The sequence below is a fragment of the Camellia sinensis genome, chromosome 12 (genome assembly GCF_055761805.1).
Source record: "Camellia sinensis isolate YWXY chromosome 12, ASM5576180v1, whole genome shotgun sequence".
Taxonomy (NCBI): domain Eukaryota; kingdom Viridiplantae; phylum Streptophyta; class Magnoliopsida; order Ericales; family Theaceae; genus Camellia; species Camellia sinensis.
In genome coordinates, this window is record NC_138972.1 from 126509076 (window position 1) to 126536392 (window position 27317).

At 33.9% G+C, this 27317-nt stretch overlaps 1 protein-coding gene and 1 pseudogene across 4 annotated transcripts in view; one reads left to right on the forward strand and one right to left on the reverse strand.

The window, feature by feature from the left end:
• Window positions 1–1706: 1706 nt before the first annotated feature.
• LOC114302339 (uncharacterized) lies at window positions 1707–13117 on the forward strand. Of its 3 annotated transcripts, XM_082899829.1 has the most exons (11): window positions 1707–3670; window positions 4836–4924; window positions 9075–9375; window positions 9473–9502; window positions 9591–9847; window positions 9922–10128; window positions 10208–10297; window positions 10393–10479; window positions 10576–10916; window positions 11014–11097; window positions 12875–13117. In XM_082899829.1, exons 3-9 carry the CDS (start codon window positions 9081–9083, stop codon window positions 10654–10656), a joined length of 1047 nt encoding a protein of 348 aa, XP_082755955.1. In that variant the 5' UTR covers window positions 1707–3670; window positions 4836–4924; window positions 9075–9080; the 3' UTR covers window positions 10657–10916; window positions 11014–11097; window positions 12875–13117. The 3 variants fall into 3 exon arrangements, with proteins under 3 accessions (XP_082755955.1, XP_082755957.1, XP_082755956.1); XM_082899830.1 differs by lacking the exon at window positions 1707–3670 and having other exon boundaries at window positions 4791–4924; XM_082899831.1 differs by lacking the exons at window positions 11014–11097; window positions 12875–13117 and having other exon boundaries at window positions 10393–10641.
• A 7955-nt stretch (window positions 13118–21072) lies between these two features.
• Window positions 21073–27317, reverse strand: part of LOC114302343 (linoleate 13S-lipoxygenase 2-1, chloroplastic-like) — an 80721-nt pseudogene continuing 74476 nt past the window's right edge. The window contains exons 4-10 of the transcript XR_014345577.1: window positions 26227–26475; window positions 25630–25950; window positions 23793–23878; window positions 23311–23410; window positions 22813–23114; window positions 22347–22608; window positions 21073–22240 (exon numbers count right to left, since the gene is read on the reverse strand). The product of XR_014345577.1 is annotated as a linoleate 13S-lipoxygenase 2-1, chloroplastic-like (transcript). The remainder of the gene's footprint in view (window positions 22241–22346; window positions 22609–22812; window positions 23115–23310; window positions 23411–23792; window positions 23879–25629; window positions 25951–26226; window positions 26476–27317) is intronic.

Genomic DNA, 27317 nt, shown 5'->3' on the forward strand with positions numbered 1-27317 from the left:
CTCCGTTATAGGAGTAAAGTCCGGCGTCGTCATTGCACCACCGACAGCTATGCCTTGTTTCTGAATAAAGAGATGTGCATAGTAGATGAGTGAGGTGAGGTGAAGAGTTGTGCAAGGTTTTAGAAAATCAAGATTTTAAATACTTACAGTTACATATTAGGATTTTAAATTTTTGATAGCTATATTTAATAGTATTTTAGTCAATTCTATCCGATATTGGCTAATATATGACTCTATTGGAAGAAAATGCATGTAAAATTATGGGTAAGCCTAGTCTTTTATAGGAAAGATAGCATCACAATCCAATCTAATTTAGTCCAATGATTTAGATTTTATTCAAATATTTATGGTTTTATGAAGATTCTATTTTAGTAATTTGAATTGAACTTGTATGGGATAGTTTTTTCTTTTTTTTGGTACATCATATAGGATGGTTAACATGGGCTGTAAATCAATAAACATCAAGATCCTTCGTCTAAAAAATATTACATGGGTTTAGAACAATAATAGTTTGTGGTTTGTTCATCATGTTCATTTTTTTGTTTTTTGTTTTTTTGGAAACTATGCCAACAGTAGGAATTTTTATTTTTGTTATTTTTTTATCTCTTTGTACAAAAACGCTCGCAATAAATATAAATTTTTGGGATAGAGAAATAAAAAAAATTTAGGACATAATTATCTCTGTGCCATCAATAAAAAAAAAGTAAACAAGTTTTATCTTTTGTGAAATTGTAACCAACAAAATAAAAACTGCCAAAAATAGATTGCCAAAATCGTTCATTCAATATATCCATCCACCTTCCTCCTAACCAAGCGGAGAGAGTTCTTTCTCCCTCCCTCTTTCCTTCATTTTACTTTTTTATTTTTATTTTTTCTTTTTGAAAGACTTACGTGAAGGTTTACGTAAAAATGACTTCACGTATACCCTTTTTATTTGCCTTTACACTCTTTTTCACTATTGTATTCTTTACATTCTCAACATCGATGGCAACTGCCACCACGAAGGTGGCAGATATACGGCGGAGCAACATGGAGGAAGACGTGGCAAAGGATTTGGCTGCCTATGTTGCCAATTTATCAAATGAATATATCAAAGAGACAAATAAATTTACTATTGCGGTGGTCGCTTCGGTTCTCTAATACATACACTAAGGTAACAAATCACCTTGATCGACTTTTCAATTTTTTTTTAGGGTTAAATTATAAAAATAATCTTTAAAATTTATTTAAAACACGAATTATTCTTTGTAATTTCGGAAAATATATTTCATCCTTTCAAGTTTCTAATAACATAACAAATGAATGATTTGATTAATAAATTATTAAGTCAATTAATAATTTTTAATGATATCAGAAATATATTTTAATTAACAATTCATATAATTTTCTTTTGCGTCAGAGTTATAAATTTTATTTTTATTTTTTGCTAATTCGGCTAAATAAACAATTATGATAAGAGAGGATAATTCGTATTTTATAACTCTTATAATTTACTTTTTTTTTTTTCTAAAAGAAAAACAAATTTGGTAAAAAAATAAAGTAAACACTTGTAACACTATATTTGGTTTCGATTTCAAAATAAGTTTTCTATTATTATTGTTATTATTATTTTTAAATAGAAATCAGATTGGCTAAAATAAATACTAAAAATATATATTCTTTTTATATTATTATTGAGTTGTTACAAAATTATTTTTATTTTTATTTTTTGTATATCAATCTATTTCAGGAAATTACTTGAATAACCATATCTTCATTCGGTGAATTGGAGCAAATGGCACGTGTTCTGCGCAGACGAGAGATATGTTTCTAAAGTTATGTTTGGCAATGGATTTTTTGGCTAAAAAAACACAAAAGATAAAATTGACTACATAAGTCAATAAGATAAAATGTTACATCTAAATCATAATTATTATACTTTTTCTTTCACAAAATTTAAAAAAATCAAAAATAAGAACTAAACGAGACTAAAAAAATCATCTTAAAATAATAAAAAAATAAAGCTATTTTAATTCTTTCCAAAGGAACACTATGAGACTAATATCAGAAAGTAATTATTAGCTCGCCCACGACCGTTTCCTCTCCAGGGTAGTATAAAAATTATAGATAAATTCTACTTTGCGCTTCATATTTGATCATTTTTTCACTTTAATCCTTAAAATTTATTTTTTCTCACTTTAATTTTGTTATATTTCAAACTTTTCTTAATTTATTGTTAAAGTTAATTTTGATTCAAAATTAGACAAAAAATACCACTATAATTGTCACATAATATAAAAAATATATTATTACATTGCCAATTGTACTCGTGTTAGAGACGTGAGTTATATATAATAATTTTCTTATACCATGTGACTGTCAATGTGATATTTTTTTTTATCTAATTTTGAAAATATATTAATTTTAAGAATAAAATGGAAAAAATTTGAAACATGAAGGGTCAAAGTGATAAAATAACCAAACATAAAGGGGCAAAAGTGTTGCTAATTAAATTATTTTTTTGGATAAATTACAGTAAATCTTCTTAAATTATTATCCATTTGTATTTTGTCTCTCTTAAGCTTTAAAACTCAGTAGATCATCTTGTTACCATTTACTCTTTTTGTTAAGATACTGTTGGGGACTTGCACAAAATCAGATTATATGAAAAGTATATAACATGTTTATTGAATTTTTAAGGCAATAACGTCATTATCTAGTGATCTCGTTTGCACTTTGCTACTAAAATAAGGGAGACAAACTGCAAATGAGATCATACAAAAAAGGGTGTTATTATGTTAAAAAAAATCAATACCGGGTATTACTATCTTAAAAACTTAATAAGCGTGTCATGTGTTTCATACATGACTTGATTTTGTTTAAATCTTAACATAATCTTAATGAAAAGTATTAAGTATAACAAATAATAGCTTGAGGTGGTCAAGTGTTGAGTTTTAAAATTTAAAAGACAAAGTGCAAGCGAGTTATAATTTAAAGGGGTATACTGTAATTTAACCTTATTTCACTACAAGAAAAGGAGGCAAAAAACACGGAAGCTTTTGCGACGGCTCGTTTCCCGTCGCAAAAAAAGACCTTTCGCGACGGCAGATTAACCCGTCGCTAAAAAGGTCTTTAGCGACGGAAGTTTTACCGTCGGCAATAAACTATACGGGGAGTGTCATAATACGGGAGTATTAGCGACGGTGTTACACCGTCGCAAAAAAAGAAATTTTTTGAGATGGCAGAATGTTGCTGTCGCAAATATTTAGTCATTTGCGACGGCAAATGTCCGTCGCAAAAAAAAAAAAATATCAAAATGACGCCGGTTTTAGCAATACGTATTTACCATTTGCGACGGTTTAAAATTTACTGTCGCAAAAAAAGTAATAACAAAACCTTTGCCTGCTCTCCCCAAATTTTTGGCGCTCGGTCATTTCGATAGAAATCCCTAATTCTTTGAAATCCCTAAATCTATTTGGATCGATTTCCCCAAACTTTTGCCTCGCTCTCCCCAAACTATGAATAATTTGGATCGAAATCCTTAAATCTTCGACTTCGCCTATCAACCGCCGCCAGCCATCTTCGACCCAGCTTTCAGAGCTTCTTCTCTGGCGAAGTTCTTCGGTTTCGGCGACCCCTCGACCTAGCCATCTTCGACCCAGTCATCTTCGTTCAACTTCACTTCGTTCAGGTATCTGTTCTTCGGCTTCGGTTGAACTCATTTTTTTTTATTACCTGTGTTTTATATCATGATCCCTTATTGATATGAAGAGAAGATGAAGCTCACTGTATATTAATCCTCCATAATTTTTTTTTCTTTTTTCAAAGTTTCGTTGTTATTTATTTTATTTATTTATTTTTAATTCTTCTTTCTAATACTTTTACTATTCTTTTGTTTTTGTATTTTTGTGTTTTTTTTAACTTCAACCTACAGTATGTTCTAAGGGTTGGGTTGTTTCGCCCATTAAAGTGGTGCGTGAGTTGGGTTCATAACATCATAAGATAGTTTAGTCTAAAGTTTTATTACTCTTTACAGACAACATAAGAAAAATCACAAGAAATCTTTACCAATGGTGTGAATGTATGAAAATCAAAGTATATATGTATATATTCTTTAAATTTACACCTATATATTTTTGTATGCCATTACACTGAATTTTAAATGAGTAACAGAGACCAATCGGTTGAATGCATTAGACTACATAGATGGGTTTGACTTTTGTTGGTTTCAATATTAGTGATTGAGTTTTTATGCTTATATTATTTTTTATTTAAATATTTTAAAATTAAAGTAGGTATATATATATTTTTCGTATAACATAACACAATTCTAAATAAGTTGTAGGGACGAACTAACTGGATATACATTTAATTGTAACAAGGACATGTTAATAGAGTACATGTGAGAAGTTCTAAATCTGTCGCAAATAGTTAGTAATGATCTTTGAATGTTGTTTATCTGACTTGTATGTTTGGAAATGGTGAATGTTTGTATGTTGGGATATGGAGGCCACGTTGAGGCCATAAGGGCATTGATGTTTATTTTGATAGGATACATTTTAACTAATTTTTTTTTAATTTTATTTGAGAATTTCTGGTGGGACCTTCTTGTATAATCGTTTACGAATACTTCAAGCTTTTCAAAAGATGATCTATACTAGTACTCTTCTTTAGCTTGTAGCATAGCTCAAAGCTTTGATGTCATTCCCTTGTAAGGTGAATTGGGTGAAAAATATGTCACTAGCACTATTTATTTATTTTTTTCAATGTGATGCCTCATGTCTCGTAATGATGTTGTAATATTTCCATCTAAAATTGAAATTTACATGTAACTCATTTCTGGTGCATTTGCGCAGACATTCTGTTGGAAGACTAGCCCCAGCTAGATCCCTTGATTTGAAATCATCAGCTTTTGATCATCAGATTACTGCCCATTGGTTTTTAGGTTAGCTACAAGATACATATACTTCCATCGTACTTTTTAAAGTTCATTTGCATGTGTCCATGCTTCTCTGTTGGTATTGAAGACATTAAAACTCAAGAAGATCCAATCTTCTTGAGTTGAGCTACAGGATTTTCTCTGTTGGTCTTGAAGACATTAAAGGCCATCTGTAATATCTGTGTATTATTTAAGTTCATTTTAAAATTGATTAACATACTTAATTGACTAAGCATAAAAGAAAGTATTATGTAATAGGTAGTTTCAGAACCTAATAAAAAAAATGAGTTAATATTTTTTTTCTTAATTGATATTTATATTCCGTTTCAAATCAATTCATTTTAGATCCTTAAAATTTAATGAATAGCTATATTCATTGCTATGGAATGGAAGTGTACTACTTGTTTTGAGAGATGAGGGTGTAATACGTAGGTATTATATTTAGAGTTACTTTGATGAGATATTTTTGTGGATGTGTACAAATGATGGATAAGAGTTGGATTGATTTGCCAAATAGGATGTCGAGCAAATACATTAATAGGATTGATGAATTCCTTGTGTTTGCCTACACCAATAGGGTTGAAGGTTCGATGATCAGTTGTCCGTGTAGGAAGTGTGAGAATCGATATTATTTTGTACGAGAGGGTGTACGGGAGCATCTGATTTTGAATGGTTTTTTAAAAAAATACAAACATTGGATTAACATGGGGAATCTTACGTATCTCTGCATGGTAATCGAGAGAATGAAACATTAGCTAATTTAGACATTGGGGATGATATGATTGGAATGATACAAGGGGCTATGGGAAATCCACATGCCGGTACAAGTGTTGAGGGTGATGAACCACAGGGGCCTGATCCTCATGCATCTGAACCCCAGCTCGGTCCAAATGCAGATACTGCAAAGTATTTCAAACTTCTTCAAGATGCACAAAGTGAATTGTATCCGGGTTGTCAGAAGTTCACATCTTTGTCATTCATTGTTAGATTTCTACATTTGAAGGTGCTTAATCAGTGGACAGACAAGTCTGTTGACATGTTGCTTGAGTTATTGAATGAGGCGTTCCCGTTGGGTGTGAAACTCCCGGACTCATATTATAAAACTCAAAAGGTCACAACAGATTTGGGCTTCACGTATGAGACGTGGGATGCATGTCCCAACAGTTGCATGTTGTTTCGAAACGAGGACGCCAATCTTGATTAATGTGTCATATGCAACAGTTCTAGATGGAAATTAAATGGTGATGGTGGTTCAAATGGTTTTAACAAAGGTGGCAAACAAATAGCTGTAAAACAAATGAGATATTTTCCTTTAAAGCCAAGGTTGCAGAGGTTGTTTATGTCATTCAAGACGGCCAAGTTCATGAGATGGTATGCAGAGGAACGAACTGATGATGGTGTCTTTAGGCATCCTGCTGACTCCCTTGCATGGAAAGATTTTGACCGTCGGAATATTGACTTTAGTAATGATTGCCGAAGTGTAAGGCTTGGCTTAGCATCTGATGGTTTTAACCCATTCAGGACGATGAACATAGTTCATAGCACTTAGCCTGTTGTGCTCATTCCATACAACTTACCGCCATGGATGTGCATGAAGCAACCATTTCTAATTTTATCTGTGCTTATTGACGGTCCGAAAGGACCTGGTGACAAGATTGATGTGTATATGCAACCGTTGATTGAGGAGTTGAAAGAATTATGGAATGATGGTGTGTCAACATTTGATACATCAACAAATCAAATGTTTCAAATGCATGCAGCTTTACTGTGGACAATTAGTGATTTTCCTGCATACGCAAACTTGTCAGGATGGAGCACTAAAGGTGAATATGCATGTCCTTGTTGTAATAAGGATACTACATCGTGTTGGTTGAAGCATAGTAGGAAACAATCATACTTGGGTCATCGCAGATTTTTACCTACTGGCCATAAATTTCAGAAGGATAAATTATCATTTGATGGTAGTCGGGAAGTCAGACTCAAACCAAAATTGTTGTCTGGAACTGAGATGTTGCTACAATTAGAATCTGAGGGTATTTTAACCCAATACAAAAGGGATGACCTTAAGGAAAGGCATAGGAGAGAGGTAGAGAAAGAGAAAGTTAGACATCACACTCATAGTTGGAAGAAAAAGAGTATCTTTTATGAATTGCCATATTGGGAGCACAATCTAATAAGACACAACCTCGATGTGATGTATATAGAGAAGAATGTTTGTGACAATGTGTTGTGGACAATATTAGGGGTTGTAGGAAAATCGAAGGATGGTGTTAATGCTCGGCGTGATTTACAAGATATGAATATTAGAAAACCCCTACATTTGCAGTTAAGAGGGTCGAATAAAGCCTATTTACCACCAGCACAATTCACGATGACCATGGATGAAAAGGATTTGTTCTTGATAGTGTTGAAGGAAGTAAGAGTTCTCGACGAGTATTCATCCAATATATCACGTCGTGTGCGCTCACATGATAGAAGTATTGGGGGTCCTAAGAGCCACGATAGTCATATTCTGATGCAACAACTTATTCCATTGGCTATTCGAAGATCGTTACTGAAGAATGTAATTGAACCCTTGATTGAATTAAGCAATTTCTTTAGACAATTGTGTTCGAAAGTGAATTGTGCGACGGATTTGCAATATATTGAAGATCGTATCGCTGTAACACTTTGTCATCTAGAGAAAATATTTCCTCCGAGTTTTTTTGATATAATGGAGCACTTGCCTATACATCTAGCTGATGAAGCCTTATTGGATGGAGCGATTCAGTTTCGATGGATGTATCCAATTGAGAGGTATCTTCTTACTTTGAAGCAATATGTGCGTAATAGAGCTCATCCTGAAGGATCAATTGCTAAAGGATAGCTTATGGAAGAATGCATGAATTTTTGTGCACAATATCTCAATGATGTGGAAACCAAATCTAGTCGACCCGTGAGGAACTATAGTGGTGCTGATAATTTGGGTCATGCTATTGGTGAAAACACAAGCTTTTATCTTGATAACACTTATTGGGTACAAGCTCATCGGTACATCTTATTCAATACAAGCGCGGTTCAACCATTCATAAAGTAGGTTAAGTCACTCACTCAATATTTTATTATGTTTTATTGAATTTTCAACAAAATTTTTTGTGTTGCTAAAATTTCAATCTACACAGCAAGCACCTTGAAGTACTTAAGCTCAAAATGCCTCGTGTCGACGATCATCAGCTTCGGCGTGAACATTTTGAAACTTTTCACATTTGGTTCAAGGAACATGTATGTATTTAACTCTATAGATTCTAGTTACTTAAGTCGATCTACATTTTAAATTTTACATTTTCGTATTAAATAGGTCCAAACTTTGCGAAGGACTACTGATGTCATATTTTTTGAAGAGATTATTCTATTGGTAAATGGTCCTCATAACCTGACAAGGAGGTTCAACGGGTATATACTGAATGGGTTTCAGTATCAAGTAAAGGCCATGGATGATCGTCGAGCCACACAAAATTGTGGTATAGCTTTGAAGGTAGATACCATAAGTTATGCCAGTCGAAAAGACAAGAATCCTCGTGTGGGGTCTGTGTACTATTATGGACAATTGACAGATATTGTTGAGATTCGATATTCCAATGAGAAGAAACATGTGTTGTTTAAGTGTGATTGGATTGACAACATTCACGGAAAGAAATAAGATGTCTTCAATTTCACGTTGGTGAACTTCAATCATTTGTTGTACCGAGATGATCGAATTACCAATGAACCTTTTATTTTGGCGTCCCAAGCAGAGCAAGTTTGGTATGTTGCAGACCCGTTACAACCAGACTGGCAAGTCGTGGTGAAGATGTCTCAAAGAGGTTTATTTGATATGAGTTTGACTGATCCACAAATCGAGCCATACATGAGCCAACAATTGGAAGAAAATATAATGCTTCGTGATGAAGAAGTTGGTTGGGTAAGGGAAGCCGCAGAAGGGGAAACAGTTGATGTTCAAATAGGTTGATATTTAATCAACATTAGTAATTCAATTAAGGCCAAGGTTGTAGTTAATCATTAATTTCTTAATTTACTTTGTCTTTGTAATTATATTAGTTCAATTAATGTCATACTATAGTTAATGACAAACCATTGTCTATGTTTCTAATGTCAATTAATATTATATTGCTTGCAGATTATTATGGGAAGGAAGAGAAAGCCTGATCATCCCCAGCGTATGATGTCTGATGTGCTACATAATAGGACATCAGTAGCACCACCATCAGAGGAGGCATCACATCGGCCACCATCGGAGGGGCCATTAGTGCCACCACCATCTGAGGGGCCATTAGTACCACCGCATCGACCACCATCAGTGGCACCACAGCAGCTACCATGTACTCAGCCTCCATGCCTACCATCGGTGCGTCCACCATCAGTGGCACCACAGCAGCTATCATCCCGACTAGAGTCATCAGCTTATGAGCCATCCGCAGGTATATAAATTTGCTTTGATTTGTATGAAAATTATTTAAACATACATTTATTTATGCTCATCATATATAACTTGTTTATTCTCGTTGTATTTTGCAGACCCTTCGACTTCTTCACAGCCTACATCAGGTATAAGAATTTGATTTGTATTCACATTATTTAAATTTGCATTTGTTTATTACTATTGCATATTGTTTATTGTTTTTGTATCTCGCAGGTCATGTTAATTCTTCATTAACCTCGACTAGGCGTGGTAGAGGATGTGCTAAGGGCATAAAAGAGTGGGGTACTGGTAAAAAGCTGGACATACAATTTGATGAAAATTACTGCCCAATAGGGGATAACGTCGCTAAGTTAACTACTCAACTTGGCATCATTGTGCGGAATGGTAACATTGTTCCTCTTACTTTTCTTGACTGGAACAATGTGTCTGATGATATTGTTGATGCTATCTGGAAGGATGTGAAGATAAAAGTATATTTTTGTCCACAAATTCGAATTCCAAAATTGTGTTATTATTATTTACATTTTGAAATTGTGTTTTATAGGACAATTTGAATATATGTCCAGAAGAGTACAAGCCAATCTGCATGAAAAACTGCAACAACATATGGAAGGATCACAAGAACAAGATTAAGGCTAAGTATTTCAATCCTAGAAGTTCTGATTCTAATATGAAGGATGATGTTCCTTTGCACATTGTGCCAAGCCAGTGGGAAGAACTTGTGGAGTATTGGCGTACTTCCGATGCTGAGGTATACAAATAAGTTATATTTATGATATGCAAACATACAAATCATATTTACATACTTACATTTGTTGAACCTGTTATAGAAAATTGCAAGTAAGAACGCTAAAAATCGGCAAGCTCACGGCATAGCTCATACCACAAGGCGTACTACTTTCTCTCAGATACGGCATGAGGTTTACATTTTATTATTTTATTTTTGTATATAAATAAATATTGTATATTTGCAAATTATTTGGATTCTAATTTTCATTTTTCTAAAAAAATGTAGATGACCAATAAGGGGGAGTCTACTGATAAGATGAATGTTTGGCTTATGACACGTAGAGCAGATGACCCAGAGGCTATCCAGACCTTGGTAGTTTCCAAACACCTTTGATTGTATTTAAAGTTTATTTTTTGTGTGTCAACCATCTTAATTTGGCATATACTTGTATGTCTTATTCAATACAAGATGAGTTTAATCGTCAACTCTCTATGCTACCTGAGGATGGTCGGACTTTGGAGGCTAGGAATGCCATTTTTCATGAGTTGATAGGTCATGACGGACATGGATATTGTCGCACATACGGGAGAATTGTGCCTCGGAGAGCGGTGTATAAAGATGGTGCTGGGCCATCACAGTCAACACCCCAGCCATCGACTATTAATCAGACCACGTAGCAGGTTCGTGCAGAGCTAAGGGATGAGTTGAGGGAGGAGCTGCGAGCAGAGTTCTCTACACATTTACAGCAGATGAGAGCTGAGATGATGGCCTTTGTGTCACAGGGGGCGAGTGTGGATCCCAACAGACAGGTTCGATATACATTAAATTGTTTGATAGTTCAATTTTCACACAAGATTATGTATAAAATTCGAATATGATTAACACATTATGCATTGACTATCATAGGTTCTTGATGCATCGAGTGGCCATCGGGCATTTAGGGAATCTGCAGAAGACGAGAATTCATATACACCACCACCAGAAGATCAGGTATAAAATGTATCTTTGCATTCTAAGCTAAAATGTATCTTTGCATTCTTTATATTGTAAGTTAAGAGATTTGTGGGAAAAGACGAGACTCAAATCGGGTTCCCAGATTGGGAGTTAGAGCCGGATTTAGCACGAAAGTTGGCACACACGACCGCCTAGTTACGAGAGACTTGTGTGGGAGAAGACGGGACTCGAATCGGGTTCCCGGTTTGGGAGTTAGAGTCGGATTTCACTTTAGGCAAATTAGTTCCTTAAGAAACTTGAATTCGAGGTGTTAACGCCCCAAAATCATCAAACGACGTCGGTTTAGCACGAAACTTAGCACACACGACCGCCTAGGCACGAGAGACTTGTGGGAGAAGACGGGGCTCGAATCGGGTTCCTAGTTTGGGAGTTAGAGCCGAATTTCACTTTAGGCAAACTAGTTTCTTAAGAAACTTGAATTCGAGGTGTTAACGCCCCAAAATCACCAAACGACGCCGGTTTAGCACGAAACTTGGCACACACGACCGCCTAGGCACGAGAGACTTGTGGGAGAAGACGGGGCTCAAATCGGGTTCCCGGTTTGGGAGTTAGAACCGGATTTCACTTTAGGCAAACTAGTTCCTTAAGAAACTTGAATTCGAGTTGTTATTATCCCAAAATCACCAAACGGCGTCGATTTAGCACGAAACTTGGCATACACGACCGCCTAGGCACGAGGGACTTGTGGGAGAAGACGGGGCTCGAATCGGGTTCCCGGTTTGGGAGTTAGAGCCGAATTTCACTTTAAGCAAACTAGTTCCTTAAGAAACTTGAATTTGAGGTGTGAACGCCCCAAAATCACCAAACGGTGTCGGTTTAGCACAAAACTTGGCACACACGACCGCTTAGGCACGAGAGACTTGTGGGACAAGACGGGGCTCGAATCGGGTTCTCGGTTTGGGAGTTAGAGCCGGATTTCACTTTAGGCAAACTAGTTCTTTAAGAAACTTGAATTCGAGGTGTTAACGTCCCAAAATCACCAAACAACGTCGGTTTAGCACGAAACTTGGCACACATAACCACCTAGGCACGAGAGACTTGTGGGAGAAGACGGGGCTCGAATCGGGTTCCCGGTTTGGGAGTTAGAGTCGGATTTCACTTTAGGCAAACTAGTTCATTAAGAAACTTGAATTCGAGGTGTTAATGCCCCAAAATCACCAAACGGCGTCGGTTTAGCACGAAACTTGGCACACACGACCGCCTAGGCATGAGTGACTTGTGGGAGAAGATGGGGCTCGAATCGGGTTCCCGGTTTGGGAGTTAGAGCCGGATTTCATTTTAGGCAAACTAGTTCCTTAAGAAACTTGAATTCGAGGTGTTAATACCCCAAAATCACCAAACGGCGTCGGTTTAGCACGAAACTTGGCACACACGACCGACTAGGCATGAGTGACTTGTGGGAGAAGACGGGGCTCGAATCGGGTTCTCGGTTTGGGAGTTAGAGTCGGATTTCACTTTAGACAAACTAGTTTCTTAAGAAACTTGAATTTTAATGCCCCAAAATCACCAAACGGCGTCGGTTTAGCATGAAACTTGGCACACATGACCGCCTAGGCACGATAGACTTGTAGGAGAAAACGAGGCTCGAATCAGGTTCCTAGTTTGGGAGTTAGAGTCGGATTTCGGTTTAGTCAAAATTATTTACTAAACTATCTTTGTAATTATATAGTAGTTAATTTTTTTATATTTTTCTGTAATTAAAATATTAACACCATTATATTGTTATTAATTATTTTTATTTTGTTTTTTTCAGATATTTCCTGAGTAGCAGTTTGCTTCTTGTAAAATGCGGGTGTGTAAAGATTATGACCAACTTTTATTTTTGTAACCCACGAAAGAATCAAGACGAAAACTTTTGGTTTTGATTTATGTTATTTAAATTTGTGAACAACATTATGTATGTATTATGCGACATTATGTAGTGGCATAATTTTTATTGTTATGAATTTTTATTTATGTATTGTTATGAATGGAACAATATTATGAATGTTCATTATGTGCCAACTTTTGTTTATGTATGTATTTATATTATTATGTAATTTTTAGATTTTTTTTAGTTATTTTTCATTTAATACAGGTTATTTTTATATTTTTAATAATTTTAATACAGGGTTTTTTTTTTAAATTTTTTTTTGAGACGACAGAGCACCCCGTCACAAAAAGAAAATGGTAGCAAGCTTTTTGCGACGGCACCAATACTGTTGCAAAAGGTAGGAATTAAATTGAAAATAAGGCCTTTAGCGATGGCTCAGGTTGCTGTCGACAATAGTCATTAGCGACAACACTTTTAGTGACGGGATTTTGGCCGTCGCAAAAACCTCTTTTAGCGACGGCAATACTGTACCGTTGCAAAAAAATCCAGATTTTCGTGGATCATTGGCGACAGAAATTTGCCGTCGCAAAAAAAAAATTTTCCCGTCGCAAAAACAATGGCGACGGCAAAGCCCTTTTGCAACCCCTTTTGTTGCGACCTCCACTTACCGTCGCAAAAAACCATTTTACTGTCGCAAAAACCTTTAGTGATGGCGTTTGGGGTATTTGCGACGGCGTTTGGCCGTCGCAAAAAACAAATTTTTTTGTAGTGTTTTTATATGCATTTCTTAAGAAGAATAAATAAAATTTATTGCATATGTATGCATAGCATAAATATTTTGTTTATGTTTTTCTATCTGTGTGTATATTTTCCAAAGCCAATACATAAAATGGGTCGGGCCATGTAAGTGAAACGGGCCAAAGACGGTTCTATTGCATTTGCATTTGCATTTGGTAGACATTACCTAAGTAGTGAATGAACAAATAAAATAATTTTTTTTTAAAAAAAGTAAGTAGTGAATGGAATTATAATTAAGGTGATTGTTGAATTAGAGATATTTTTGCCAAATTCAAGTTGTTTTAAAATAAAATACTCAAATCTTACCTAGTTTTCAAAAATTTTGAAAATTTATTATCACCTTTGCATTTTATGAGTATTGCAGAATACTTAATTGGGATAACTCTGAATTTTATATAAGAAAATAATATTTTACTAACTCTTTATTTCATTAGTATGATTTCTAATTTTTTTTACATGTTAATTAATAATATCAATTTATGTAAGTCAATCTTATTATTAATAGAAAAAAAATATCACTTTTTTTATAAAAAAAAATAAAAAAATATATATTTTGAGTAATGTTAGAAAATTTTAAAATATTACCTCTAAATTTATCGACAAGCTTAAAAACTGTTTTTTGAAAATAATTGTTAAAAGAATATATTTGTTTTCTTTTTTCATAGGTACCCATTCCTTCCAGCATCATTCAGTGAACACCACATTGAAAACAGTAGAAGAGGTTGTTGACGATTATAAGGCTCAAATCATTACATTGATGGACAACAAGATAGTTGATTTTGCCAATAATCGGTTTCCCATATTAATTAGTAGATCTAATTCTAATGGGTATGGGTATAGACAGACATGTGACTTCTCTGTTCCCAAGAAGTACACTTCTCCGAGAGAAACATAGGTTGATCGTCGCTGTGATTGACGCACCGGGGATTCCCAAAGAGAGGGTTACTCTCGCATTTCCAACCATCAACGCCGCCGCTAATGTTGGTTTTGTGATCACTGCTAGTCCTTTTCCGACAGTGATTGGCAAACAATTAGTAGAAACAGTGCAAATGGGAATCCAAGGTGGTTGTGGTGGTGTAAAAATCAATCACTGCTTTTAGTTTGAATTTTTTGAATTAAATTTTTTGAAAATTGATTTTTTTGATCTTTGTGTTTTTTTATTTTTAGTGAATATTTTTTAAATTTTAAACATTTTTTTTACTTTTTTAAATGCACCTTACTTAGATGTATCTAAAAAGTAAAAAATTTATGAAAAAATATTTTAAAAAATTAATAATTACATAAAAATACAAAAAATGTACTGAATTCTTGTATTTTTGGTATTTAGTAAATTTTTAAAAGGTTTTTTTTATACAAATTTTTTACTTTTTAAATGTATTTATGTTAGGTGTGTCTAAAAAGTAAAAAAATTGTTTAAAACATTAAAAAAATTCAGTAAAAACAAAAAAACATGAAAAATATAGGAAACTAGAATTTTCTGAAAAGTGTTTTGGAAAACTGGAAACCAAGCGAGGTGAATATTATTTGTTACCTGTTCAACTAATTTCACTCCAAAAACAAATCATCTGGTTCTTGGACAAGCCAACCGCCGCAAAGGTTTAACAATACAGAAACTGATCACATCTCTTTCATAGGTGTGAGATTCATAAAAAAGTGAGATTTACCTTATGTGAGAGGATTGTGTTTAAATTGGCGATCATTTTTTATCTTTTTAAACCCTTCGGCCTCGTTTGGGAACATGCTAATTTAGTAACTTTTTGGCTATTTGGCTAAAATATGAGCTAAAAAAAATTAGTATGTTTGGGATGATTTTTTAGCTTTTTACGAAAAGATATGCAAAAAGTAGAGAGAAAAAAGAATCTTTAACTTTTTGATATGAGTTATTGATTTTTAATTTTTTTTAGTGACTTTTTGATTAAAAAAATCACTTACCAAACGAGACCTAACATTCATATCATTTAATTGTGAGTTCGACTTTTATTGTGAGTAGAGGATATAAGTTGGGTATGTCCACTACTATTTATTTTCGGAAAATGTTTGGTAGCTCAAATTTTTGTGGCTCAAATGGCTCAAATCTGTCAAAACGACGTCGTTTTACACTCAAAATCTGTCAAAACGACGTCGTTTTGACAGATTTGAGCCATTTGAGCCACAAAATTTTGAGCTACCTAGTATTGTCGTTTATTTTCAAGTGTTGTAATTGGGAGGTGTATTTTGAAGAAGGAATGAAGGAAAGATTGAAATAATATTCTCTCTATTGTTTTGCTAACATGTGTTTGAATGACATAAAAAAAAAAAAATGATAAAAAGTGAAAATTACAACTTATATGAGACTTTTAACTAATTTAAAAATATTTTTAAATGAGTTTAAAATTATTATTTTTGAATATTTTACTATTTTAAAAGCATCGTTTACACAAATTGTAATTATATTTGTGATTTATTTATTTATTTATTTTTAACATGTAGCACAAATACCAAACCAAACCGGTGCCCATTTGGATTGGGCCTATTTGTCAATCACGCTAATCTTTAAGCGGATCAAATTATTCAAATGTGAAATCAAACTTTGTAACTTCGGCCTAAATTTTCAACAAAATGGCAAGGCATTTCATAAGTATGTTAAATTTGTGATAATTTGGACAATTTACACTCACATCTCCTCCTGAAATTTTTTAAAAATATTGTTAATTCCACACTCTGGGGTCATACTCGCGGGTTCTCCAAGAGATTTATCCGATTCATATGGAATGGGCACTTTATATGAGTCTCTGGATTAGTCAAGTTATGCGTAAGTTGGCCTAGACATCCCGTCATTAAAAAAAGAGAATATATATATATATTTTTTTTTTCATTCATACTACTAATGAATGATTAATGAAAAATGATATAATTAATTATGTAACTTAAGACCTTAAAGAATGTTAGTATAATTATGTAAAAAATGTAAGGCTAATTTTTGTTTTAAAAAAATTTCAATGAGGTAAGTATAATTTATTGTAATTTATTGTAACCTTTTTATTATAAAAAATTGTAAATTACAATAAATCTATTTAAATTATGACTCATTTGTATTTTGTCTATTTAAATTTCAAAATTCAATAGTTAACCACTTCAAAATATTTTCTTATTATAATTAATCCATTCCATTAGGAATTTGTTAGAAATTTATACAAAATCATGTTATGTATGAAGCACAGGACACACTAATTAAAATTTTATGATAATAATATTCTTATTTAGAAATTTCGTTTATATTTTCTCACTAAGATGAGAAAGACAAAGTAAAAGTAAAATCATCAAATAAAAATATTATTATTCTTAAAAATCAATAAGTGTATCATACCCTTTATATATGAACTGTCATGTCCCAACAATTTAGTGTAATAAGATAACATTTGAAATGATTTACTGTTGAGTTTTAAAATTTAAGAAAATGAAATATAAATTAATCTAATTTAAGGGGTTAAATGTAATTTATCCTGTAGAAAATTCAAAGGAGGTTATTGCAAATAACCCTTAATTTTACTAGGAGTTGAGTGCAATAGATTTATACACAGAATACAGACTACACAGACTGCGGAGCCAATCAACAAATATCTCTTAACGCTCTCTCTCTCTCTCTCTCTCTCTCTCTCATCCATCTTCTGTTTCATCTGCCTTTGCGCACTTTTGGGAGAGGAGGGTCTCTCTCTCTCTCACTTCTTTATCAGACGAACCAACCCTCAATTTCTTGTAATCTTTCTTCTGATTCTTGATCTGGGTTTTGAACACTTTCACATCAGATCATAGCTCTTCTTGTTTAAATCTTTCTTTGCTTCTTTTAAACTTTCCAAAACCATCTATAAAAATACAAAAAATCCATCTGGGTCTTGGTTCTGATTGACTCTCTCTTCTCATGCTTTTAACAGATTTGCACTCATGGTTCTTCTGATGCCTCACCTGGTTAGTTTAATTCCTATCTTTTTCTTTTTCTCTCTATAATTGTTTTTTTATTGTACTGTCCGTCGATTTTGTTGTTGATAGTTGTTGGTGTTGCAGGTGAGAAAAGCTAACTGTTATCAGTTTAATTAATTAATTAATTTATTTCTTTTATTTAGTTCGATTTAGTTCATCGTTGCTTGGATCTAAACTTGCATTCATCTGTGGCTTTTCTATGCCCTGTTATAGATCTTATTGGGTATATGTCAGATTGGGTTTTTTCTTTTTCTTTTTCTTTTTCTTTTTCTTTTTTGGTTTGTTTTTTAATCTGAGTTTTTCTTGGGATAATACCAGTATTGCTTTGATTATCAAGTTGTCTTTGATTCAAATTAGTTTAATTTCAGACTGTACAAGGAGGAATTGGGTAGTGTTCTGATTATCAAGTTGTCTTTGATTCAAATTAGTGTAATTTCAAACTGTATAAGGTGGAATTGGGTATTTTTCTTTTTATTTTTTGGTTTATTTGTTAATCTAAGCCTTTATTGGGATAATACCAGTATTGTTCTTGCTACTTATCAGAAAAAAAATTCCAGTATTGTTATGGTTATCATCGTCAAGTTATCTTTTGTTCAAATTGGTGTAGTTTCGAACTGTTTAAGGAGTAATTGGTATAATTTTGATATACATGAATGGAATTTTGTTATCTGTAGTTGATTTTTAATTGGCTTTTGGCACATATATAAGTTTCTTCTTATCTTCAAGGTCTTTGGGGGAGGGTTTTGGAGGCTGCAGTGGGGAAGGGTTTTGGGCGGATTCTTATTTCCAGTTGCTATTTCAATTCTTGCTTTTGCTGTTGATTTGATCTGGTTATATTTATGCATCTCATAAAAATTGAACCAGTCCTCTTTGTCTTCTTAGCACAGTCTAAGCAAGATAATGAAGAAAATGAAGTTTTTAGGTAAATAAATATAGCCCTAATCTGTTTGAAACCATTATGTCAAACTAATATCCAATGTCTCTAATAAACCAAAGTCATCATTGTTTAATACCTATTTTACTTCAATTTTCTGTGGAAGACTATGTCAGTACTTCGTTCATTCTTCTTTTTGTTTTTTGTTTTTTGATATTGTTACACTCCATGCATGTTTCCAGTAGACCTTGTACAAATTGAGCTAATTGTGCTGTTCAACTTGCAACGTTTAGTGTGAAAGTTGAAAACCAAATACAATGATTTTATTGTCCCAGGATGTTGAAAGACTTAAAAAACATGCCATAATTATTTTGTTCCTACAAAACATCTTTTTTGATTTTTCAACTACCCTCTATCTTTTGAGTTCTGTTGAGTATTACTGAAAGCAGCACAACTAATTCAAGTCTTAAGGTGTTTTTTTGTTTGTTTTGCAGAAATCTTCATTTGTTGTGTGAACTTTTCTCTGTTAAGGTTCTATGATAATGGGTAGAGGTAGGGGAAAGGGAAAAAAGTTTTCAGCTGCTAATCATGAAGATGCTGGAAGTGGTGAAGAAGAAAAAATTCCGGTACAGAAGAAAAGGGGAAGGCCACAAAAACCATTGAAGGATGAGATTGACGAAGAAGAATTTGAAAAAGTTGAAGAGGAAGACAGTGAGAATACAAAAAATGGTGTCTTGAGCAAAGAGACGAAAAGTTCAGTAGCAGCAGAGAATGGAAAGAAGAGGAAGCGGAATTTGCAGGCAAAAGAGAAGCCAGATTCAATCAAAGTGGAAAACGGTGTTGGAACGAGATCAAGCACTGATGACTCGACAAAGTCCAATGGTTTTCGTCATAATGGAAGCAGGCGGAAAAGTAAGCCTCGCCGAGCAGCCGAAGCAGGTGTTGAGTGCAAGTAATATGATTGATGGCTAGCATTTGCAGTTGATTTCGTCCTTTTTGCGTGTTGGACAAATCATGGGATGAGTGAAGCGCCTAGTGAATCTCTAGTTTCGTTTTGTTGTTTCGTTGTTGCTCCTCGTTTTGGTAATTCCTTTTTTTGAATTCCTTCTTGATTTTAGTTGGAAGGTCTGGAAATGATCATACTGGTTGCAGTCTTCCTTGATCTATTATATTTGATACTTTCACTAGTCTCTTGTATTACATTTTTTACATGCCATGCTTATGCAGTTTCTTTAACTTTCATCCTTCTTGAAGTTCGCATTCTGTTATATTCCAGTATGACTACTAAATTTTAATATTCGACAGAACCCTCTACAGTGATGTGCAAACTATAACTCTGCTGATAGCCACATAACATCACATCTTCCCTGCAGTTATGACATCCTTGCTTCACATTTGCATTTCCGTCTGGACTGGAATGAAAAGATAATTTCAATGAATATGATAGACACTTTGTTTTGTTGTTAAGGGGCTCTGTGTCGAAGGGGAGTTTCAAGGATTCTTGGTAATTATCATTTTTCCTTGTTGTGTCAAGGATTCCTGGTTAGTGTTGAGGAAATTTTGGCACGGGCCCAAGATGATATGACACGAACATGACCAACCTGACATAATTCTCCCATCTTAGTTGTTTCCTTTTGGTCTTTTGTGAGGATTGAGTACAATTGCATGCTGAGGCATTTTAGTAACTAGGGCTAGGAAAGAGAGCATCATGTCATTAATGACAACTATGAATTGGTGTTATATTTTGGTTCATGAATGTATGTTCAAAATATTTGCAAAATACGAAAAGTACAATGAAGGACCGAGATGAGAAGAAAGGTTGGAGATTTGCCTTGCATATGCAGATGATAAGAAGATTTTCAGGTAACACCCACGATGTCTTCCCTTAGCCTTTAAGATTTAAAGATTATTGATGGATACTACTTGCAGAATTTAGGGCTGGAACAAGTTGATATGTTTTGTTGTGAATTTTAGGAAGATTGTATGTTTAAGGTTTGCATGCAGCTCTGTAGAATTCAGTTGCAGGTTTATTTAGGTGGTCAAGTGATCTAAATTTTTTTGATAAATTCCAATGCAAAACTTGAATGATCACCTTGAGATTGGACAGCCTTGGATAACTTTGAACAGTACTGCCTACAACTGGTACTGGTTCTAGTTCTTGGAAAATTACCTTTATTATCCTTTTGTTTTTTTTTTTTTTTTGTTTTTTTTTTTTTTTTTTTTATCTCTTCGTGAAGTACAGTATATCTATAGCTTACTCTTAAAGGTATGAGGAAGGGAGTTGCTATGTGGTGAGGACAGGTGAATCTGCAACAGGTGGCATAGATAGGGACTAATGAAGCTCGGATTAGGGTTGATTTGGCTGATGGATAGGGTTTTGAGATTGAAAGAGGGTCTATTCGAGCTTCTAGGGTTGTGAATAGTAACTTGTATTTTCTTGTGAAGCAGGATGAGACGAAGAATTTGAAGAGCTTCACCCTTGCAAGTTTTAGGAAAAACCAAATTAACATTAATCTATAAAATTCTCATAAACTCGACTTTATTGAATAACAAGATTACATTGATATCACTACACTGTCATATTTCAAATATTAACATTAATCTAAAAGTTCTTATAAACTCGACTTTATTGAATAACAAGATTACATTGATATAAAAAAACTGCCAAATTTCAAATATTAACATTGATCTAAAAATTCTCATAAACTAAACTTTATTGAATACCAAGATTACATTGACATCAGTACACTCTCATATTTCAAATAGTAATTCTTTTATCTTAGTCTTGCAAAATGATTGATTGTAATTCTCAGTGTCAATCTCTTAGCCCGCTTCCTCATCTGCTCAAAATGCCTCATTTTAGCTATAGGTTACATCCAAACCAATTAGTTGTTCTCAACTCCGTTGATGAGTTCTCAAATTGAGATGCTATTAGGAACTCCCTTTCCTGTCACTCCAGGCTCCGAAAATGGCTTCAGAAGCTCATAAGGCACCACCCCAGCTCCAACCCTATTCTTCAAACTCATGTTTGCATTTCTATCATCAATCACTCCTTCAAGCTCCTTCAACTTCCCATTAAACCTCTCAAATGCTGCCTTCAAAACCAGATTCTCAGTCCATGCTGGCTCCATCTCTTTCCCTATATACTCCTCGTCTACCGAAAGATTTGACAAAACATCCAAAACTGCCATAACTTTGGTAGCTTGAATCTGCGAAGGAAATCAACAGTTCTACCTCCGGCTTGTTCAGGAAATTCTTCAACTCTTGCTCCGATGGATCTTCTGTTGGCATTTTCCGCGTGGCAATGCTTGGCCTGTTTGGGCAATAACCTGCGAAAGCGTATTTTCCAAAGTTGACTGCAGAGTGGTGACCGGAGGCTACCCAGATCATGGTTGTGAGAATGCCGATGAGGTCCTCAGGGGTTTTCAAAGCCGGCCACCATGGATCGTCCTTTTTGTCTTGGTGACTGACTATTCGGATCTCAGTCCACCATGATTGAAGCTCTTCGTCGGAGTTTATGAAGCTTGGATCTGGGTAATAGTGTTTGACATAGTCTGTAACCTATTGTTTGATGGCATCCCAGAGAACAAGACCATCATTGGCAAAAGGGTAGTCCTCTATTGTTAGCTTTAGGCCATGAGGAGAGGTTGGATCATCCACAGCCATTCCCTAACATTCTAGCAAAACAAAAAAGTTAGCAGAAGATTTCGGCCCCTATTGGGGATGTATTGGAATCAAAATACTAAAAATTTGATGTAATGAAACAACTCTGTTTTTAGTTACGTAAAGTAAATTACCTGCTAATTAAGTCAGCTGGAAGAGCCTGGAGGTCAAACCACCATTGTTGGTCGTAGGCAACAGAGCTAACCTCCATGCAGTACTTGGCAGGGGAGAAAGATGTCTCGATGATTCCGTTGGCATTGATGAGAGCTTCACGAGCAAGAGCATTGATCTCCATCGTGTACCGGAAATGAGGGTGCAGTAGTCTTTAAATAGGGTGCATCGCGCTCAGCTGCCTGTTTCTGTCGCACAGTTTGTTCTTAACCTGCAAAACTCAATTGCAATGAATACAATACTACCAACACATCTGCAGATATGCATACTACTCCACATATTACTGTAAGATTGTGTTCAATTCAAGAATTCAAGAGGAGATTTGTGGAAGAAAAGAAAAAAAGAAAAAAAAGATGTAATATAGATGGTGCAAGACTGAATCAGAATTGAGAAATAGGTAGTGGAGTTTACTAACCAGTGACTGACAAGCTGGTGATAGCCAGAATCATGAACAAGAACATGAGTCTTAGCAAGCCTCCACAGCCAGCAACCAGTAGCATCCCATGTTGGAGTGAACACTTGCTTCCACTCAGCCTTACCATCCATGGGCGGCTGAGTTAACTCAATCGCTAACGGCCTCAACGTGCCGTTTGGTGTCAGGAAGAACAATGTCCTAGATCCATAGAGTGTAGTCCCTTCTATCTTTCTCACTTTCTTCACATATGGCATGAGCAAGTCATGGTAATCCAGCATGAATAGCTTCTTTTCTTGCAATGCCTGCACACATACATTCATTCATATCATCAAATTTGACACCTTAAAAAAAAAAAATAGATAAAAAAAAAAATCATGAAAAAAAATTATGTGACTACGTTATGAATTTGCAGGGGTGCATTTATAATTTACTCAATTAAGAATTATATATGTATTTTTTTTGGGTGAATTTGCACGGCATTATTATTAATAGTAATACCTCTTCAAGGGTGATCATGCCTCTGATTTCTCGCTCAATAAATAGCAGATTCGGGAGTCCCATAGATCTTAGGGTCGAGTTTACTCCTCAATGGCCATTCCTGCATTTAATCAAATCAAATCAAATACATACCTAATTCTTTGGAAAAATTACCACACATGATACTGTCAAAACTTATTACAATTTCATGGTAAAAATAATTATTTTAATAATTAATATTTATTAAATTTATCATTTATTTATAATTATTTTTTGGACTTTAAACTGAATTGTAATTTTCCCTAATTCTTTTAGCATTGGGTTGCCTTGGAAGGTGCCATAGGCCCCAAATTTTCTATCAAATATCTCACATGGACGTGAATTCACAAAATTGCGGATCCCACACTTATGTGAAACATTTGATCATTTATCTGGAAGAAAATTTGGTGTCCTTAGCATTACCCGGTTGCCTTTTGTTAAATACTGTTAAAACATCATCATACCTTGACCAATTGTATGCTATATGGGTTCAGACCAGCCAACGTCTGTCGTGAGAATTCCTCATCCCTAAACCATGAAAATTTGTCTTCTGCAATTCCGAATAATAATATTAAATAAAACAAAGAGAAATTTTGTTAGATTTTTTTATATCAACTTATTTATATATATTTAAATTTTGGATTTCAGATAAACACAATTGGACAATAAATACATATGAATAAATAAGATTTTATATATTAGTACGGTCTATTTGAAAAAAATAATAATAATATTGGTTTATATAATTTTGAATTTGATTTTCTAATCGGTTTATGGCGTTGTTTGACATCCAGTTAAAAGAAACCACTTTTTTTATAAACTTTTTGCTTATAGTGGCCTCGTTTGAGAAGTGACTATTTTAGTAGGCTATTTGATTTTTTGACTATTTTAGTAGGCTATTTAAGGGCTGGTTTGGGATGTCGTAAAAAGTGCACTTTTTGTCTTTTTGGACTAAAAAAGTTGAGAAAAAAATATGAAGGTTTGGGTTAACTTTTTGGATTTTTATGAAAAAATGTGTATTAAAAAATTGTATAAAAAAAATGTGTAAGAGATGATTAGAGAATGGTGGGCGCCAGCCGTACACAATGCAGCCGTGTATTGGGGTTGGAAATTATTGGCTAATTTTTGTACAAAACATTGGACGGTTTTGTTTGGCCCATGGGGGTCATCACGGGTCCCATTTTAATAATCTGAACCGTTCAATGTGTGTAACTCGTCGAACACTATGTACCTACAAAAAATCATGTTAATCGGATATCGATAGCTATCTGATTAGATTTATTTATGTTTCAATTATTAATTATAACACCATCCATTTGTTGTACATAACTGATTTGATCATATAGTTATCGATATCCGATTAATGTGATTTTTGGCAGACATATATTACTCGACGATTTCTACATATTGAACGGTTCAGATTATCAAAACGGGACTCGTGATGGCCCCATGGGACGAACAACGGTGTGTATAAAAATCACACCCAATCATTTCTTTTGCTCTGCACTGCCGCACACAGCCGCTAACTATTTGTCAATTCCGTGTGTACCTGTTTTGAAAGAAATTAATTTTTTAATTTTTTTTTTGGATGAATAGTGATATCTTTTTGGATTTTGGAGTAATTTTTTGACTTTTTGGCTGATTCAGGTTACCCCAAACCAGCCCTTAGTTTTGTGTTTGGGAAGGTGAGATGAATTTTTAGTTGAGTTGTTGTATTGGAAAGTGTGTTGAAATGATGTTTAAATTTAAAATGACAAATTTATTCCTAAAAATATGTTTTTTTAAATTGATATCAAGGGGTAAAATCGTAATTTACTTATTGATGGAACAAGTGCTATAGCTGACAGTGTAGGCTGTGCCTACACTGTCGGCTGTGCAACCTATATTTTTTTTTTTTTTGGAAAAGCATCCAACAGCGTTGTTTTTGGGTTTTTTTCTCAAAATAGGCTATAATAGCCTCGTTTCTGACTTTCCAAACGGCGCCAGTGATTTTTTTTTTATTATTTAAAAAAGTGTTGAATTATTATTTTTGAATCTAAAAATTTAAAAATAAATCAAAAAATTCAAGACAAAAGAAAATTGTTTTTTATTTTGTTTTGTCTTTAAAAACTTTCTTTCCTTTTTATTTATTTATTTACTTTTACTTTTTCTGATTTATCTAATTGAGCAGTAGTTCTAAAAGTTTAAAATAATTCACTTTTAAAAAAAATAAATCCCAAATCACTTGTTCATACAACATCGATATGTATTCTAATACCGTTATTAATTAATAAAAAAACATGCTTGATTGTAGGTTCTTACTTTCTACGAGTGCAGGGGTCTCAAAGCGCAAGATGTCTTCTTGAGAATCATTAATGAACTTGACAAGCCTGGGAAGCAGATCTTTCAAAAATCCATTCTTGTGGAGTGGTGGAAGGTTTACTCCTTCATTGGACAGTGAATCTAGAGTTGTGAAGTATGGAAATCCGAGGTTTGTGTCAACAATGGCGGTCTCCAGAGACGGTACCAGTGCGTGCAACACTGAGTATACAGTTTTTGCTGAGAATGTAAGTTGTTTCACCTCTGAGAACGACTCCTCCCTCGGCACATAAATGGTTGAACTTCTTGACACTCATAATGAGTCTATAGAGGTTGACGATTAGAGACGATATGAGATATTTTAATAGACTGTTATCTTATTGGGTTTGGAAAGTGAATATAACTTTTAGACTAGAATAGCACTATGCACTCTATTGAAAATGATATATGAAAATGATATTTTTTGTCCAATTTTCTTCTATAAGTAGATACAAAGATAGTGAATAAGACTCGTGATGAAATTCTATTGACACAGAATTGTACTAAAAAATTAATGAAATGAATATATTCTCCTTTAATTAATGGCTACATCATTTGTACCTGTCTTGCATTGAGGTCGACTTGTTCTGTAACGTCTAGGGTGTGAATGTTCTTTACCACCAAGTACGGGTCTCTTCAATTCAAGATTACTGTCTGAATCATTAATATCATTATAAATATCGTAATCGTAAATCCTATCATGTGTCATGCGCTCTCCTCGCCATCCTTGTAGATTTTCTAACTCTTTCTTTCTAACTCTTTCTTTCTAAGCCTCTTCAATCCACTTGGTGTTTGGCCTGGCAGGTATGACTGCTCTTATAAAACACAAAAATTGAGTTACAAAACACTTCCATGAATATATATATATATATATATAAATAGATAATTTAAAAAAAGTCTTACTAATAAATTCTATAAAATCTTATTCGTTTATATATGTTTGTGTCTAATTTTGCCTGTGTTTGGCAAGTGGGTTTGTAGGCTTTTTTGGCTATTTTAGCCACAAAAAACAAAATAGGCTATTTTAGCCATAACAAACAAAACATCACATCTAACCCATAATCATTACATTCTTCTCTCACAAAAAAACTCAAAAAAGCCAAAAAGCCAAAAAGTTCTTCCCAAACCAAGCTTTTAAGCCCAGGCTAAAATAGCCAAAAAAGCCAAAAAACCAAAAAGCTAACCCACTTCCCAAACGGAGGCTTTATAAGCTCAATTTCTTTTTTTTTCTTCTTCTTAAGAATGTGAATAAATGGAGCCGAATTGAAGAGCAAGTTATTCAAGTTTAACTTGAAAACTTAATTGTTGGATTTCAAAACATGTTTTAATTTGTCTTGTTTATTTTTTGAGCTAATGTTTAACAAACTTTTATCTAAGTCAAATTCGTGTCATTTGATTTTTTATAATATATATTCCGAGTTAATCAAATAACTTGGTTCATTTTTTAGGTTTGGCTAATGAACATTATTTAGGATTTGATATGCTTGTTAAAAATGTCACGTAGACAGAAATGTCAAAATTGAAAATTAGAAAATCTATGTATAATTCATAATAATAATAAAGAGTAAATATGACTCTTATATTATTATTTATTTATTTATTTATTTATTTTTGATGAGACTCTTACATTGATTATTCTATATAAATTTTAG